We start from the raw sequence: 19,478 nt of genomic DNA on the forward strand, positions 1-19,478 counted from the left end.
CGTAAATGGAATTGTAAATAAAGGGTACAGATCACTGCACGTGGTTATGAGGGTGTTTAGGGGTTGTAGTAAGGATGTAAAAGAGAGGGCATATAAGTCTCTGGTAAGACCCCAACTAGAGTATGGTTCCAGTGTATGGCACCCTCACCACGATTACTTTATGCGAGGACTGGGAAAAAATCCAAAGAAAAGCAGCTCGATTTGTTCAGGGTGATTTCCTACAAAAGAGTAGCGTTACAAAAATGTTGCAAAGTTCGGGCTGGGAAGACTTGGGAGAAAGGAGATGAGCTGCTCGACTAAGTGGTATGTTCCGAGCTGTCAGTGGAGAGATGGCGTGGAATGACATTAGTAGACGAATATGTTTGAGTGGTGTCTTTAAAAGTAGGAAAGATCACAGTATGAAGATAAAGTTGGAATTCAAGAGGACAAATTGGGGCAAATATTCGTTTATAGGAAGGGGAGTTAGGGATTGGAATAATTTACCAAGGGAGATGTTCAATAAATTTCCAATTTCTTTGCAATCATTGAAGAAAAGACTAAGAATACAACAGACAGGGAATCTGCCACCTGGGCGACTGCCCTAAATGCAGATCAGTAGTGATTGATTGATTGCTTGCTTGCTTGATTGATTGATTGATTGATTGATTGATTGATTGATTGATTGATTCCTCATGTTCATCGTTCCTATCCGGCCTCTCTTAATCAACTCTAGTTCACCTCCGATTTCAACGATATGGGTCGGATTCAAAAGTAAAAAGTATAGACACTCGAGTGTAAACTTCTATGAAAATGAAATGGGTGCACCAATCTCAAATCTAATTGCACCTGGGCCGATTATTGTAGATGTTAGCCCCTTTAAACAACAAGCACCATCATCATCTATTAGCACCAATTAAAACTCCATTCATTCTGCGTTTAAAATTGGTATAAATCTTTCTTGTCGTGTTTATTTCTGAACGAATAAAATAACTCATTTGGGACATTCTGCGGAAAAACCTCGACTTTAAAACGTCGTAAAATCAAAATGCGTCATTGAAATTTTAATTTTACCGTAGTCTTAAGTGTTCCAAACAAGATTTCATATTTTTAAATAGTTAACACTATTTCTTGATACGAGATCGTGGAATGAGGTGATATGAATGTACGTGGCGTGTTTCACGGCCGGATGCCCTTCCTGACGCTAACCTCAATTGAGGAGCAAAAGGAGATGAATTGAATGATGGTGAATGAAACTGGGTAAGGAGGTGGTAGGAATCGACTGTGGCCTTTGAATATGTACTATCCGAGCATTTGCCTGGAAATGAAAATGGGAAACTACAGAAAGACATACTCAGGACAGCCGATGGTGGGGTTCTGACCCACGCATCTCCCGAATGCAGATCTTGGCCACGGCCCCTTCCTTCCTATTCCTATCCTATCCTATCCTATCCTATCCTATCCTACCGTCCCCATAAGAACTATATGTGTCGGTGCGACGCAAAGCCAATTGTGTATGTGTGTGTTTTTTTATTTCGTAAATGTAGTCTAGGACAATCGTTTTCATTGGTCAGCTTTGAAAGACGCCCTTTCAACGTCGTGGGCGTGATTTCATTCGCATCACTTTATATACTAGATGCGAAACCTGTTTTCTTTGTGCCCTCCTCCAGTGGTCAGATAGATTAGTACCAACTATTATTCTTGCCTCGTTCAGGTCCATTACATTTCGTTAGGGCTTACGTTACCAGTAGGCCTAGCAAAGTATTTGTTGTGTTCAGCGTTACAAAATGTTGTAAATGTAGGATACATGTGATGAAAGGTACGGATGTCTTACTGTATTAGAGTATGTAATGTCCGGTGGAAATTAGCAAATACAAAATGCGCCTCAACCCAAGATCGAACCCTTGAACTCCTGCATGCGAACCCAAAACTCTATCCACTGCACCAACTGTACAGCACAGATAATATATGCTGACAGAGGTACTTACTCTACATGTGGTTACAGTGTTGCCAAATTGCCACACATCAACGTCCTTTTTCTGCCTGATATACTCGCAGGACCAACTTTTGTGAGAGACATTTTTTTATTGTTGGCATACGAGGAGTTGCGTTTCGACACCCGAGTGCACGAATTTCGCTTCACCTTGTATATATATATATATATAAATAATAATCTTCTATGCCCAATTCCAAGAGGGATTTTATATTCCTTTCATCGATTTTTGGCGAAAAGCTTCTTATTAGTTTCTAATTCACATTGAGTACTCACATGGCAAATCTGCGAAGTGCTAAGTAAGCCAAAGCAAGTGAATTTGCATTTCTTACGGCAATGCTCCCGGCGACTTAGATCTTACAACACATGACGAAGTGCTAGTTTGTCAAGCCTTTCATAGACAAGTATGCACCTACGTAATGCATGTCATTATTTGTAATTGAGTACGATTCCACATTCTAAACCGCAATAACAAGCGGGCTGAGTGGCTCAGACGGTTAAGGCGGTGGCTTTCTGAACCCAAGGTGCTCAAATACGGCAGCTCCGCTTCGGTGGATTTACCGGCACGATAAAGAACTCCTGCGGGACAAAATTTCGGCACCTCGGCGTCTCCGAAAATCAAAAAGTAGTAGCTGAATGTAAAACTATTATTATTATTATTACCATCATCATCATCATCATCATCATCTGTTTATCCTCCAGGTTCGGTTTTTCCCTCGGACTTAGCGAGGGATCCCACCTCTACCGCCTCAAGGGCAGTGCCCTGGAGATTCAGACTCTTGGTCGGGGGAAACAACTGGGGAGTATGACCAGTACCTCGCCCAGGCGGCCTCACCTGCTATAGTGAACAGGGGCCTAGTAGGGGGATGGGAAGATTGGAAGGGATAGGCAAGGAAGAGGGAAGGAAGCGGCCGTGGCCTTAAGTTAGGTACCATCCCGGCATTCGCCTGGAGGAGAAGTGGGAAACCACGGAAAACCACTTCCAGGATGGCTGAGGTGGGAATCGAACCCACCTCTACTCAGTTGACCTCCCGAGGCTGAGTGGACCCCGTTCCAGCCCTCGTACCACTTTTCAAATTTCGTGGCAGAGCCGGGAATCGAACCCGGGCCTCCGGGAGTGGCAGCTAATCACGCTAACCACTACACCACAGAGGCGGACATTATTATTATTATTATTATTATTATTATTATTATTATTATTATTATTATTATTATTGATATGTTATCCCTTCTGCATGGAGTACTAAACTCAGGTGTACCGGATTACCTATTATCAAATTTCAATTACCTCTCCACATGTTATAACCACGATACACGATCTGGCTCCTCTTTAACGATATATCTGTCACTCCAGGGCTTTCAACAGCTTGTTTGTAGTCACTGCCGCTAGGCTGTGGAATACCCTCCCTGTTAACATTACAGTTTTGCGTTCTCGTAGGAGATTTAAGATGGATTACCGAAATCACTTGCTGAATATCTCTAGCTGAGTTGTACGACGAGTGAAGTGTGAATGATGCGTGAATAAGGATATCTTCATAAAAATTAGAAATGTAATTGCTAGTTACAGGTTTTTACTGTGTTTCCTTCTTTTAATATTACTATTGTTAGTTTTGTAATCGTCCGACTCATTGGCTGAATGGTCAGCGTTAAGACCTTCGTTTTAGAGGGTTCCGGGTTCGATTCCTGGCCGGGTGGGGGATTTTAATCTCGTCTGATTAATTCTTCTGGCTCGGGGACTGGGTGTTGTGTTTGTTTGTCCCAACATTTTCCTCTTCATATCCAGACACTACACTACCAACCACCACAGAAACACGCAATAGTGTTGTGGGATTGCGGCAGGAAGGGCATCCGGCCGTAAAACAGGGCCAAATCAACACGTACGACACAGTTCGCTCATATGTGGGAAAAGGCGGTAGAAAAAGGAAAGAAAAATGTTAGTTTTATAATTATCATGTTCATTTATATTGTCGTGTTGTGCATTATATAATTATTTCTATATTACTACTAGATTTGTAATGATTTGTTGTATGTGAAAAAATCAAGCATCTGTTATAACCGGAAATTTCTGTAAACAATTTCTGACGTTATATTGGTTTTTATATTCAAAAAATTGTTAATGCGCCCCCCCCCCTCCTGGCAAAAGATCCTGCGGGCGCCAATGTATAGTTCTGATATCATCATCATCATCTGTTTACCCTCCAGGTTCGGCTTTTCCCTCGGACTCAGCGAGGGATCCCACCTCTACCGCCCCAAGGGCAGTGTCCTGGAGCTTCAGACTCTCGGTCGGGGGATACAACTGGGGAGTATGACCAGTACCTCGCCCAGGCGGCCTCACCTGCTATGGTGAACAGGGGCCTTGTAGGGGGATGGGACGATTGGAAGGGATAGGCAAGGATGAGGGAAGGAAGCGGCCGTGGCCTTAAGTTAGGTACCATCCCGGCATTCGCCTGGAGGTGAAGTGGGAAACCACGGAAAACCACTTCCAGGATGGCTGAGGTGGGAATCGAACCCACCTCTACTCAGTTGACCTCCCGAGGCTGAGTGGACCCCGCTCCAGCCCAGATAGAATAATGGGGTACGTTACTATTGTCTGTCCGTGTCACTTCTTGTAACTGTATGTGGGATTGACAGCCTTCATAACGTCATAACAAAAACATTATTGTGTATTCTTTGCATTTGCGTGTTCCTTTTTTTAAGTAAATATTTTTGCAATCATATTACGTAAATTTCATCATCATCATCATCATCATCATCTGTTTACCCTCCAGGTTCGGTTTTTCCCTCGGACTCAGCGAGGGATCCTACCTCTACCGCCTCAAGGGCAGCGTCCTGGAGCTTCAGACTCTTGGTCGTGGGATACAACTGGGGAGAATGACCAGTACCTCGCCCAGGCGGCCTCACCTGCTATGCTGAACAGGGGCCTTGTGGAGGGATGGGAAGATCGGATGGGATAGGCAAGGAAGAGGGAAGGAAGCGGCCGTGGCCTTAAGTTAGGTACCATCGCGGCATTCGCCTGGAGGAGAAGTGGGAAACCACGGAAAACCACTTCGAGGATGGCTGAGGTGGGAATCGAACCCAACTCTACTCAGTTGACCTCCCAAGGCTGAGTGGACCCCGTTCCAGCCCTCGTACCACTTTTCAAATTTCGTGGCAGAGCCGGGAATCGAACCCGGACCTCCGGGGGTGGCAGCTAACCACGCTAACCACTACACCACAGAGGCGGACTTACGTAAATTTTCGGACTCTAGTCGTCATCAACACCGATACCATCATCCTGCTAATGGCATAAAAATCATATGCGCGTTTTCACGAGCCAGCACGGATTCTGGTTGACACTGTAGCAGATGGAGAATATTAAAGGGTCCTGGGTTTTGTCAGGTAATACGCTGTGTTTTCTTTCCATTCTTGCTTCAGTTCATGCTTTTATAACGTTTGCCCATCGAGTTTCAATTTCATTGGCACATTGAAAGATATTCAATCAGAACTCTACATTTACCTAGGAGTACAGTAAAACAGAGAGAGCCTCCGTGGCTCAGGCGGCAGCGCGCCGGCCTCTCACAGCTGGATTCCATGGTTCAAATCCCGGTCACTCCATGTGAGATTTGTGATGGACAAAGCGGAGGCAGGACAAGTTTTTGTCCGGGTACTCCGATTTTTCCTGTCAACTTTCATTCCAGCAACATTCTCCAATATCATTTCATTTCATCTGTCAGTCATTAATCATTGCCCCCAGAGGAGTGCGAAAGTCCTCGGCAGCCGGCACAATTCCTATCCTCACTGGAAGATGTGATAATAATGATAATAATGTTACTTGCTTTACGTCCCACTAACTACTTTTACGGTCTTCGGTGACGCCGAGGTGCCGGAATTTAGTCCCGCGGGAGTTCTTTTTACGTGCCAGTAAATCTACCGACACGAGGCTGTCGTATTTGAGCGCCTTAAAATACCACCGGACTGAGCCAGGATGGAACCTGCCAAGTTGGGGTTAGAAGGCCAGCGCCTTAACCGTCTGAGCCACTCAGCCCGGCTGGAAGATGTGGGCTTCATTCATTCCATCCCTGACTCGGTCAATGAATGGAAAACAGGTTGTAGGTTTTCATTCATATAGTATAACAGACTAAAAATAGAAATGAAAAACAGTTTATTAGAGAAGCAATGAGGAGGAATTTAAGGGGATGAATTTCTACGTTTGAATTTGTGAAACTCATCTGTTTGAAATATTTATTATCATAAATGACTAATTGAGGAGAAATAGTAACACTGATGACGTTTTTGTTCGTGAAAGTACTTAGTTTAAAATATTTACAATCAAACATTATTTATTTAATGTTTTTCCCAAGTATTTTTGGAGGCCAATCCTCCACGCGGACCACTCTGGGTTAAGCTAACATGTCCGAGGGAGAGAAATAGTACAGAAATTGACTGTACAATATTTTCTAGAACCGGTTGTTATTTCCAACGCAATTTACCGCACTGTTCATGCATGGGACCCAGTTTGCCTTTATCGTGGTAAAGAACTAACTGCCTGTTCTACCGCACGTGAACTCTGACTTTGTTGAATAACACGTGGGACGCTCTTTAATCGTACAAGACTATCAAGAAACTAGGCCAGTTAGTAAGTTCGTTTCTATGGGCTAAACTGGTTGTGGCCTCACACGGTTGCAGAGAAGACTAATTTTGGGAACGTGTGAAAAAAAAAATCCGATAGCATCATACTCTAACTATGTGTGAGATTTAAGTGTGTCAACCCAGGCTTTTACCTATGGATGAGTCTTTCCTTGCGTGAATGTGCTTGATTTCGTGAAGATGACGATGATGCTTGTTTAAAGGGGCCTAACATCGAGATCATCGGCCCCTAATGGTACGAAATGAGACGAAATGGAATGAGAAATTAAAAGTCCAAAATTCTCCACTGACCAGAATACAAAACGTGAGGACGAAGAATGAATGGGTGGATAGGAATTTAAAACAATCAGTGGATGCGACCCGCAAAACCTTACATTCACAGAAAATGACGAAAAACAATAGGATTACTGACCAAGGGATTGCTGCTATAGCATAACACTGAATTGATGATGCTTGCAGTCTAAAGGGGGTCCAAAATCCAAATTGTCGGCCCCTCATAACTGTAGGCCCTACTTATCGCTGGGAAAGTAGAACCATGGTATTTGTCATGTTGCGGTACTAATCAAAAGTAGCAGAGACTCGCGGTATTCCACACTACTCACAGGTTATGAAATTCGACATATAATATAGACCTATGGTTTTTCCTCACATTGCGGCGCCATTTACAGGCAACGCAAACCTATGGTGTTGATCACATGAGAGTACTAACCACAGGGACCTTCACAATCCCGTGGTGTTCCTCATATAGTGGGTACTAATCATAGGCAAGGCAGAACCATGGTAGGTATCATCCCATGGTCCTGCTCATATGGTGGTACTAATCACAGGCACTGCAAAAGCCGACCGCACGGTGCTCCTGTGTGCTACTAATCACAAACCTATTTAGTACCTAATATAGTGGTACTACGCGCTAGTAAAAGCGACCCATGGTGTTCCCCGCGTGGTGGTACTAATCACAAGTAGTTTCATGGTCCCAAGGCAATCACCCTTGGTCGCCCCTTTTAGTCGCCTCTTACGACAGGCAGGGGATACCGTGGGTGTATTCTTCGTCTGCGTCCCCCACCCACAGGGGGTTGTGTGTTTGGTCCGCGAGAGGTATTTTATTCCCCTCAAGTCCGCCGGCAAGCCGGTTAGAACCCCCCTATCCGCCACCTGGGACACGCCACATAGGAGTATCACCTCTCGCCCTGCTACGCCAGCGTAGTAGTTCGTGGCTTGATTTCGTTATGTACACTGAAATCCAAAATTAACTCCCCACAGAGCAAAAAATGTTTTTAATAAGCCTAAATCAGATTTTTCTTTCCCTATTATCCATAATGATTCAAAAGATCGCATTTTCTCTTCTACATGGCAGAGTTATAAAGTGATATGCTATGACCTTTCTTGAACAACAGTAGTAAAATAATATAACGATAAACTAATAATAATAATGGCGTGTGGCCTCCAGAGAGGCCTGGTGCAGGTCTTTTGATTTGACTCCCGTAGGCGATCTGCGCGTCGTGATGAGGATGAAATGATGATGAATACGACACGTACACCCGTGCCAAGGGAATTAATCAATTATGGTTAAAATTCCCAGCCGGCCCCGTAGTGTAGGGGTAGCGTGCCTGCATCTTACTCGGAGGTCCCGGGTTCGATTCCCGGCCAGGTCAGGGATTTCTACCTGGACCTGAGGGCTGGTTCGAGGTCCACTCAGCCTACGTGATTGGAATTGAGGAGCTATTTGACGGTCTCGAAAGCCAAGAATAACGGCCGAGAGGATTTGTCGTGCTGACCACACGACACCTCGTAATCTGCAGGCCGTCGGGCTGAGCAGCAGTCGCTTGGTACGCCAAGGCCCTTCAAGGGCTGTAGTGCCATGGGAGGGGGAGGTTAAAATTCCCGACCCTGCCGGGAATCAAACCCGGGACCCCTGTGACCAAAGGCCAACACGTTAAACATTTAGCCATGGAGCCGAACAACGATAAACTGAAACAGAACTATTCTTATTTGCCGACACAGGGCAAATCAATTACCACTTATTACTGAGATTAATGAATAAATTATCTACAAAATAATAAACTATGTACTTCTTTCTTTAAATCTTAGATTAGGTAAATGAAATGAAATGGTGTATTTTTTAAATTGGCTTTTGGTCCGATCGACCATTTAGCCAGCTACAGTTTTGTACGTTTTTGACTAATTATTAACTGACTTGATGAAATGAACGTATATATTTCAGACAAACACAAACACCCAGGTCCCGAGCCGGAGAAATTAACGAGCCGAAGTTAAAATCCCCGACCCGGCCGGGAATCGAACGCGGGACCCCTGTGACCAAAGGCCAGCAAGCTAACCATGGAGTCGAACTTCGATTAGGTTTACACAAGTAGAAAGTAGACCAGTTTGGTTTCGCTTGTTTGTTCTTTGTTTGTTTGTTCTTTGTTTGTTTGTTTGTTTGTTTGTTTGTTTGTTTGTACATAACGGAAAAACTACTTAACAGATATTTTTTTTCGAAATTCATTATTTAACTTCAGTGTGCGCCGCGTTTCCCAAAAGGTTATACAGAGTGGTCGAAAGAGCGTGAATCGAGCATATGAGCGTTAGGGGGTTACTCCTACTGATAAATAATTTGGAAAAATAATTCGATATATTTTGTCCTTGTCACTTTATTAGCTATTGAAGTGAGCCAATCAAATCGCTCCGCGGACAAATTCAGATTGCGAGGCGGTATTGATAAATTTTCATCGAGCGAGTTGGCCTGTAGATATGACGTACTATGTGCATGATTCCAACTATCATTGGAACTGTCGCCAATCAGCCTAGCGAACCCCAAAACTGGGAATTGAACACCTAACCTCCACCATTTTCGATGTTTTATTTTTCACCCTTTCAGACCTCCATACCGATGAAGGCTGGACTTGGACTTAAACCCCATCCAAGGTGTCCTAATTCATTTCAGCGACCCCGAATAGTATGGAATCGACACTAAACTGGTCGTATTTAATTCTTTTTCCACGTCGCTCCCTCCCAACCCCCAACCATAGAAATGCTAGGGGTGTTTTACCCCCCTCCCTCCTCCAACAGTAGTTTGCTCCAGATAATAAGTCATACGTGTACCAAGTTTGGTTGAGAACCATGCTGGAACATACACACGTACATAATCTCGGTCATTTTCTTTTTCAACCCTTCTCACCCCTCATGCTGATGGTGTCTGAATTTGGACTTAAATGTCATCCAGAGTGTCACTATTCATCTCACTGACCCCGAAAACTGCGGATTCAACACTAATATAAGTCGTTTTAGGTTATTTTTACATCTCTCTTCCTCCCCACTCCATCCCCACAGGTGCTAGGTGTGTCTTACACCCCAATATTTCTCTCCAGATTGTATTACGTCATAAGTGTACCAAGTTCGGTTGAAATTGTAAGTTTGCCTATACTCGCCATCATTTTCAAACATTTCGCTTCGCGGATATCTGTGTATGTTTAGTCATCAGCCCGAAGGCTGGTTGGATCCTCAACAGCTCCGCCATCAGCTGCCATAGATGGCCTAGGCATCACTGAAAAGGCGTACTAGGGAAATGAGGAGCGAGGTAGTTTCTCGTTTCTTTCCTCACTAAGCCAGAAGTTGCTATTACATATTAGTATGCCAAGCCCACTGAAATGCATACACCAACCGACCCTATGAGTAACAGTTTCACACCATTCATAGCAGGGGACTGGCTGCAGAAGGAATGGCATTACTAGCATCACTCATACCTCAGTCACTTTCATATTGTCAAAGTCAAGTATAAGACAGAGACAGATCAATGCAAGTAACAAAATTACTCTAGCCCATACCAGAAGACATAGTGCACTGTAAACATTAGGTCCCGCCATCAAAGGCACTCGGATACTTGTACGTAAATATATTGCTCTTTAACTATGTGCAATCCGCTATGCAGGCCTACAGAATTTATAGCGGAACTCGGGGTACTTAGAACATTATCATATACATACCATATGTAGGAAAATAAAATACAAAACTCTTGCACAATTTGAGTAACACTCTATAACGTGTGGAAATGCAGAAGTATCATTAGTTACTTTTTGGTATTTATATATCTTCTTCTTATTCTTCTTCTGAATCTGTTTACCCTCCAGGGTCGGTTTTTTCTCTCAGACTCAGCGAGGGATCCCACCTCTACCACCTCAAGGGCAGTGTCCTGGAGCTTCAGATTTTGGGTCGGGTAATACAACTGGGGAGAATGACCAGTACCTCGCCCAGGCGGCCTCACCTGCTAAGCTGAACAGGGGTCTTGCGGAGAGACGGGACAGGCGAGGAAGCGGCTATGGCCTTAAGTTATGTACCATCCCGGCATTTGTCTAGAGGAGGAGTGGGAAACCACGGAAAACCACTTCCAGGATGGCTGAGGTGGGAATCGAACCCGCCTGTACTGAGTTGATCTCCCGAGGCTGAGTGGACCTCGTTCCACTTTTCAAATTTCGTGGCAGAGCCGGGAATCGAACCCGGACCTCCGGGGGTGGCAGCTAATCACTACACCACAGAGACGGACTGTACATTATTGGGTAACGGAACCAATAGTATTGTCATTGGCCTACCTATAATATTATGCATTGTGTTGTTTTGTTTCCATACACAGCTCACAGATAACGCTGCCAGCGTCCTCGGCCTCGAGTTTTACGGTCCCAGACTAGATTCTTGGTGAGTCCAACCCATCAAGAGTAATATTGTACATTTTTTTAAGATTAATAAAGCTCTAAACAGAACTTCCAAAAATTTGTGATCATTAAAAGACCGTCGGTATCTTATAAATAGTTACAATGACATTTCCAATTGCTCAGTCGAGATTTAAATCGTACGAATCGTCATACTATTTTGAGTATTGCAATATCTTTTGTAAAACATTCATAAAATATATTCCATCAACCCCATGGATATTTTTCACCTGTGTAGAAAATAAATTTCTTCACCATTAGATGTGTTCATTTTGATCCGATCAATCTTCCGACGTTTGTCAAGCCTATGGTCACATTGCAAACACTATTCTAGCTCCTGAGGGAGCAATAGTTTCATGTTTCGTCACATAGCGTTGTAAGAAAATAATTGGAGAACTTTTCGGTGAGGGAGCTTTAGTTTCAAGCTATGGCACCTAATGTTGCGAGTGCGCTGGTGAAGGTGGTGGTGGTGGTGGTGGTTATTGTTTTAAGATGAAGTACAACTGGGCAACCACCCTCTATATAACACTAATCAGAGGGAAAAATGGAAGGGATCCGATACTTCGAAAAATGAAGGTATCGGCCAAAGTAAGACAAGGGCCACGAAGGGCGTGAAAATTAAAGACTCCCTAGCCCTCGCAAACCTAATAGCGTCGGGGTCGGAAAAGAACAAGAGTTGACCAAGAGAGGTCGGATAGGATAGATGAAAGTTAGGAGCCTGGCACAAGTAAGTGGAAGCAATGCCAGGACTCAGCTGAGGACCCCGTGGTCGCCAACCCACGCTCCAAAGTTCAGAGCCTCCTCTGAGGCCCCTTTTAGTCGCCTTTTACGACAGGCAGGGGATACCGTGGGTGTTATTCTACCGCCCCCACCCACAGGGGGGCGCGCTGGTGAACCGGGAGCAGCTGAGACTGAGAGACATGCTTTTGAAACGTAAACAGTTGATATTGATACGGAGTGCGACTTGGTCGTCGTTACTACACATAATACTATAAAATAACTACGTAAACGCAAACGCATGTACCGAATGAATTTACAGTGGTCACCAAGGCCGCCTGGGCGAGGTACTGGTCATTCTCCCCAGTTGTATCCCCGACCCAATGTCTCACGCTCCAGGACACTGCCCTTGAGGTGGTAGAGGTGGGATCCCTCGCTGAGTCCGAGGAAAAAAACAATCCTGGAGGATAAGCAGATTACGAAAGAAAGAAAGAAAGAAAGAAAGAAAGAAAGAAGCAAAAAATGCTCTTTAACTCGAATTTTGTGCAACATTAAGTATGCAATACGGCATTTGTTGTTTCTGAGAAACAGTTAACACGTAAAGTGAAGGGGGTTACAATGATGTTGGGAGCTAATATAACGGGAATCGAAAACTAAACTTTCTAATGAAAGGAAAATCGGCGAAGCCTCACTGTTTCTCGGGTGTGAATTAATTTACCGGTCACGTACGAAAGCTACCCGAGAAGTCGCGGATGACAAGCTCCATTTACGAATCTCGGCTGCGTGGTATTGACGAGAAGTTTCAACGTGAAGGGAGGAAAGGTTAACAGTAACAAACAGAAGGGTCCAAAGGTGTTCATGGACGTATGTTTCTTGTATGTACTGTATCCTGTCTTCTAAAAAGTTACTATAATAAGGGTTATAATTAAAGTGATGCCGTAAAATAGATTTTGTTTGTATATTTTTAAATACTGGAGCCTCCGTGGCTCAGACGGCAGCGCGTCGGCCTCTCACCGCTGGATACCGCGGTTCAGATTTGTGCTGGACAAAGCGGAGGCGGGACAGGTTTTTTTTTTCGGGTACTCCGGTTTTCCCTGTCATCTTTCATTCCAGCAACACACTCTCCATTATCATTTCATAGCATTTATCACTCATTAATAAATCACCTTGGGAGTGGCGACCCCATTGTAAAAACAGCCTATATATGTTTCATTCATTCCATCCCTGACCCGGTCAATGACTGGATGACAGGTTGTAGGTTTTCATTTTCATTTTTAAATACTGTTAAAAGTAATGTATTCAGTATAAGCCCGTAGATACAGATGACTCAATTACGTGCTATACATACTGTATTCTCTATATCTGGAAATGTCAATAACTCGAAATGAAATTTAGCTCCCGAGGTGATTTGGGATATCGAGGTTCCACTGTACTTCCAGCAAATACAGTAGAGAAAATACGCGACACTGAGCGAGATATCGAGGGACAGCTATTGGAGCTCACTCTAGCGGATAGACCTGACCGGTACTGATTCTCTCATAAGAACACGTGTATTTTTGTGTGAAGTTTTTGGTGTTATTTATGCGTTTTCAGTGAGCTGACATAATTAAATAGTAGCGTGTGTCATTCCTTGATATCTCCTCTCAACATGAGGGGAAAGGTATGTGCTGTGTTTGGCTGCAGTAACTGTGAAGTAGAGAAGAATGCGCGATCGTTCTTCAGGTTCCCTCGTGACAAGAACATGCAAGTAATATTGTGTTTGCATATATATTCTTCCAGTGACAGAGATTTTTATAGTACTTCATAATCTTCTGACCTGCTCGACCCATATTTTAACTGGCATAAAATGTACCTAATACGCATATTTTATTGTATAGTGCAGCAGTTAACCTTCAATACCGATGTGTTGTTGTAGGTGTGATCTGTGAGTTTTGAAATGTCACAGAAGTGATTTGGAAAAGGTGTACAAGAAAGAAGGGACGTTACGCTTATATAAGAATTATAAGATCTGTTTAGATCATTTCCAGGCCAGCGACTTAAAAATCCTCGACTATACAGCCAAGGGTATGTTGCATTTTTACTCTAATTGTACACAAATATTCCTCAAAGCATCACTATCGACAACATTTTCATACTTTTCCTTCTTTAATCCCTCTTCTCAGATTAAAGCCGGAATTTTATAGATTTTCTTTCTGTTAGTAAGCTTCATGTTAAGAGGAAAATCGTCCAGCTTTTAAATGTTAATTCATTGCATCATGTGTGTAAGGAATGTGCCGATATTTTTATTGACAAGTGTCTTAATGTGATCATATTCTCATTTTTAAATGAGAAAAAAAGACAAATACAACTGTAAAAGTTCAGGCAGGAATGCTAAAGCTAATAAAGTAATGCATAAATGAAAGATCAAGCCATTTCACAGCAGCCCATTTCATATCTTGTTTATGTGTCTAATTTCAGTCTTTGAATAATAACCTTTAAAATAATTCTTAATTCATTTATCCAGAATTGCTTTAGTAACTTCGAAGTTAATATCTCAATACCACTTTCTTTCTAGACGTAATTTATTTATCCATTTCCGTATATACATTTCCATTGATATTTGAATTTAGCGCGATTTGTTCAGGTCAAGTCACTAGGAGCGCCACCGTTGAATTGTCTCCCATTATAGCAAGGCGAAATCCGTAAGTGTCGCGTATTGTCTACTGTATTTGCTTCCAGCTCCAGAAAATAAATTCTCACCTGGGCTTGAAATATCCTTCGAGATATCGAAAAATTCGATTAACAGAATTTCGAGTTATCGAAAAGATATAACACATGAATGATATCACTCATCCTGGGGAAAAACCAGGTACGTCAGTTCTTTCGTTTTTTGTTTTTTTAATTTTTGCACTAACCTACTAAGGTCAGTGCTCTCTATCCTTGCACACTAACAGGATGAATCATTTCATCATAATATTGAAGAAATAGTCTAATTTTACTTCCAGAATACAAAACAGTCGCCGGGAAGAACCAGATAAGTTGAGTTATCTTGTTAATATTCTCAGTATTGTTAATAAAAGTGGCTTCAACCAGAAAAAAAAGTCAGTTTGTCTTTTGTGTAATTCATTTTCTGTAGTTATTGAGGTCGTGGATATTATCATCTTGTAAATGAGTGATTGAGAGTGAATTTATACAGCTGTCCTTTTTAAAGAGGACTATTAAATCTTACTAGTTAACAATAAACAAATGTGACCCACACGCTTTGGTTTTTAGTGGTCCACATAAGAAAATAATGCCTGGTCAAGTCAGTTTCACTCACGATTCAAAGCAGATACGTCATACAGATACAGATCTCTGCACATGGTTATGAGGGTGTTTAGGGGTTGTAGTAAGGATGTAACGGAGAGGGCTTATACGTCTCTGGTAAGACCCCAACTCAAGTATGGTTCCAGTGTATGGGACCCTCACCAGGATTACTTGATTCAAGAACTGGAAAGCATCCACACACACACAAAAAAAAAAAAAGCAGCTCTATTTGTTCTGGGTGATTTCCGACAAAAGAGTAGTGTTACAAAAATATTGCAAAGTTTGGGCTGGGAAGAACTGGGAGAAAGGAGACGAGCTGCTCGACTGAGTGGTACGTTCCGAGCTGTCAGTGGAGAAATGGCGTGGAATGACATTAGCAGAAGAATAAGTTTGAATGGTGTCTTTAAAAGTAGGAAAGATCACAATATGAAGATAAAGTTGGAATACAAGAGGACAAATTGGGGCAAATATTCATTTATATAAAGGGGAGGTCCGGCTCCATGGCTAAATGGTTAGCGTCCTGGCCTTTGGTCACAGGGGTCCCGGGTTCGATTCCCGGCAGGGTCGGGAATTTTAACTGCCTGCTGTCATTTCTTGATGGATACAGTACTTTTGCATCCATTTCTTGGCACAGGCCAGAATAAAGTGTAGCTTCCACCGAAGTCCCAGTCAACATCCATGGCTGTGACAATATGGAAGTTGCTGGGGTATGGGTAGTGCTGAGTAATGACATTCAGAGCATGTCTAGTGCATCTGAGTGTTATGCAAGGTGCTGCTCATAGGGTCAGTCGTGCTGCAATAGTACTTTCTGACACAGTGAGGAAAGCAATGGCAAACTACCTCACTCCTCATCCTCCCTAGTACGCCTCATTTTAGTGCTGTCATTGGTTTTGGGGGTTTCCTTATAACCGCATAACCTTTGGTGGTGCTATTTGAGGATCCAACCAGCCTCTGGTGTGGTGACCTAACAGACAGACAGACAGACAGACAGACAGGAAGGGGAGTTAGTGATTTGAATAACTTACCAAGGGAGATGTTCAATAAATTTCCAATGTCATTAAAATCATTTAACAAAAGGCTAGGAAAACAACAGATAGGGATCTGCCACCTGGGCGACTGCCCTAAATGCAGATCAGTACTGATTGATTGTCATTCATTTTTTAAATCAAACAATATCTAATCAAAACCATTAATTAAAAAAAGCTATTTCATATAACGCAGAATGGTTTGACAACATCTGGTTTTTTACTTATCTTGTTATTCCCTGCGATGAGTGATAATAGGGTTCTGTCGGGAAATAAAAAATCCTTCGAGATATATAAGTCTAACTGTATTCACTGCGATCTGATGGTAATCCGATAATTCCAAGCGGTCGAATGGAAACCATGGATCTTCACTTGCTTCAGTTTGATATCTGGGTAAAGAAATTTTCTGTTTCGCGTTTGATTCGTGTTGCACTATTCTGTAATACTATAAGTGCTTTTGTGGATTAATCGGTTTTTGCTCACGTATTAAGGACTAGAAAGAACGTAAGGTACTTACCGAAGACTGCGATCAGCAGTAGCTCCTTCATGCTTGACGTACGGTCACTGACTGAGCAAGCGCTGACCCACTCTTGGTAACGGGATCGGACCGACTAACCTTGTAACACAACTTCTTCACAGCCGATTCCCTTTCTGAATTTCTCAGATGGTCCTCACAAGTAGGCTGCATGCCGCCCCCCAAGGACACACCCTCTCACCTATTGAATGATTGCGCCACGCGCGACAAGTGTTCTTCTGCTTGATATCCTCGCAAGGTCGTCCGGAAGCTCCTGGGGCGGGAAGGTCGAGGCTTTGTTCTAATCCTGTTAAATGTTTAGCCTTTGTTTCAACGGGTCTCAGGTTCGATTCCTGGCGAGGTGTTATTTTATTTTACTTTTATTTATTTATTTATTTATTTATTTATTTATTTATTTATTTAGGCAAAAAATAAACACAAAGGAAACGAAAATGATGATTGTTCAAAAGAAGAAGACTGAATTGAAAACAAACATTAAATTAAGCTGTGAAAAAGTAGATCAGGTTAAAGAATTTTGTTATCTGGGTAGTGTTATTACCAATGATAATCAGTGTCTCACAAAACTCAAAAAATGAATTGCTATGGCAAAACAAGTGTTTCAAAGCAGGAAAAAAAACTACTGTTAAATAAGCACATAGGATTTGAAACCAGAAATAAATTTATTAAAACGTTTGTTTGGAGTGTGCTAACTTACGGTTGTGAGACCTGGACTTCGGGAAAACAAGCACAATCAATACTATAAGCTGCGAAAGTGTGGTTCTGGAGAAGACTGACAGGGGCGAGTTGGACAGAAAAGAAGACTAATATCCAAATCCTGAATGATGTTAATGAAATGAAATGGCGTATGGCTTTTAGTGCCGGAAGATCCCAGGACGGGTTCGGCTCGCCAGCTGCAGGCCTTTTGATTTGACTCCCGTAGGCGACCTGTGCGTCGTGATGAAGATGAAATGATGATGAAGACAACATATACACCCAGCCCCCGTGCCAGGGAAACTAACCAATGATGGTTAAAATTCCCGACCCTGCCGTGGAATCGAACCCGGGAACCCTGTGACCAAAGGCCAGCACGCCAACCATTTAGTCATGAAGCCGGAGAATGACGTTAATGAGAAATGGACCTTAATTCATTCAATAGAGCAGAGGAAAGCTAAATTTCTTGGGTACGTCCTACGACATGACACATTTCTCCAGAATGTCTTCGAAGAAAAGGTCCTAGGGAAGAAGTCGAGAGGAAACCGCGTCTCTCATACCTTACGAACAGAATCACTCAGCTGGGTTTCGCTTCCTGTGTCACGATGAAAAGGACTGCTGAAGACTGTGGGATGTGGCTGCAGCGACAAGGCTTAGCCTTTAGATAACGGATGGATTTATTTAGTTATTTTGCTAGTGGTTTAACGTTGCAATGGTTAATTCTTTTGTCTCGGGGGCTGATTATTTATTCCATGTATCCTTGCCCGGTCGAAGGAGGCGACTAAAAGGGCTGTTAACTTGGGAGCGTAGGCTAACGACCACGAGGCCCTCACCCGAGTTTTGGTATTGTTTCCACATATTGTGCCAGGTTTCTCACTTTCATCTATTCTACCCGATCCCTCTTGGTCATTCTTTTCCGACCTTCGTAGCCTTTTCTTTCTTTTGCCGAAGTGTTGGACTTCTTTCATTTTTCCCTCTAATTAGTTTTAACAGAGGATGGCTGCCCAGTTTTATGTCCTCTTAAAACAATAATCACCACCATCACTACCACCACTCACAGATGTGCAGGTTGCCTATACGGCGTCAACTCGAAAGACCTACACCAGGCCTCTACGGAGGCCACAATATTATTGATCCGAGAACTGGAAAAAATCCAAAAGGAAGCAGCTCCGACTTGTTCCTGCTGCTGGGAAGACTTGGGAGTAAGGGGACGAGATGCTCGACTAGGTATGTGTTATGTCCCGAGCTGTCAGTGGAGAGACGGGGTGGAATGACATAAGCAGAAGAATAAACTTGAGTGGAGCTTTTAAAAAGAGGAAAGACATAATATGAAGTTGGAATTCAAGACGAAGTCCGCCTCTGTGGTGTAGTGGTTAGTGTGATTAGCTGCCACCCCCGGGGGCCCGGGCTCGATTTTCGGCTCTGCCACGAAATTTGAAGAGTGGTTTGAGGGCTCGAATGGGATCCACTCAGCCTCGAAGGTTCAACTGAATAGAGGTGGGTTCGATTCCCACCTCAGCCATCCACTTCTCCTCCAGGAAAATGCCGGAATGGCACCTAACTTAAGGCTACGGCCGCTCCCTTCCCTCTTCCTTGTCTATCCCGTCCATTCTTCCCATCTCCCCGCAAGGCCCCTGTTCAGCATAGCAGGTGAGGCCGCCTGGGCGAGGTACTGGTCATTCTCCCCAGGTGTACCCCCGACCCCCGTGCGGCGGTAGAGGTGGGATCCCTCGCTGAGTCCGAGGAAAAACCAACCCTGGAGGGTAAAAAGAAGAAGAATTCAAGACGAAAAATTGGGGAAAATATTCATTTGTAACACGAGGAGTAACGGGTTGGAATAAATGACCAAGATAAATATTCGATAAAATCCTAAGTTCTTTGAAGACGCTTAAGAAAGGGGAGATAGGGAATCGGCCACATGGGCGACACCT

General features: G+C 43.3%; 1 protein-coding gene across 1 annotated transcript in view; it reads right to left on the reverse strand.

The window, feature by feature from the left end:
• Positions 1–16,944, reverse strand: part of mtg (mind the gap) — a 79,314-nt gene extending 62,370 nt beyond the window's left edge. Inside the window, exon 1 of the mRNA XM_067157016.2 lies at positions 16,840–16,944. Within this exon, the coding sequence (XP_067013117.2) occupies positions 16,840–16,870 (31 nt within the window). The 5' untranslated portion in view covers positions 16,871–16,944. The remainder of the gene's footprint in view (positions 1–16,839) is intronic.
• Positions 16,945–19,478: the final 2,534 nt, after the last annotated feature.

Source organism: Anabrus simplex, chromosome 13 (genome assembly GCF_040414725.1).
Source record: "Anabrus simplex isolate iqAnaSimp1 chromosome 13, ASM4041472v1, whole genome shotgun sequence".
NCBI classification, from domain to species: Eukaryota; Metazoa; Arthropoda; class Insecta; order Orthoptera; family Tettigoniidae; genus Anabrus; species Anabrus simplex.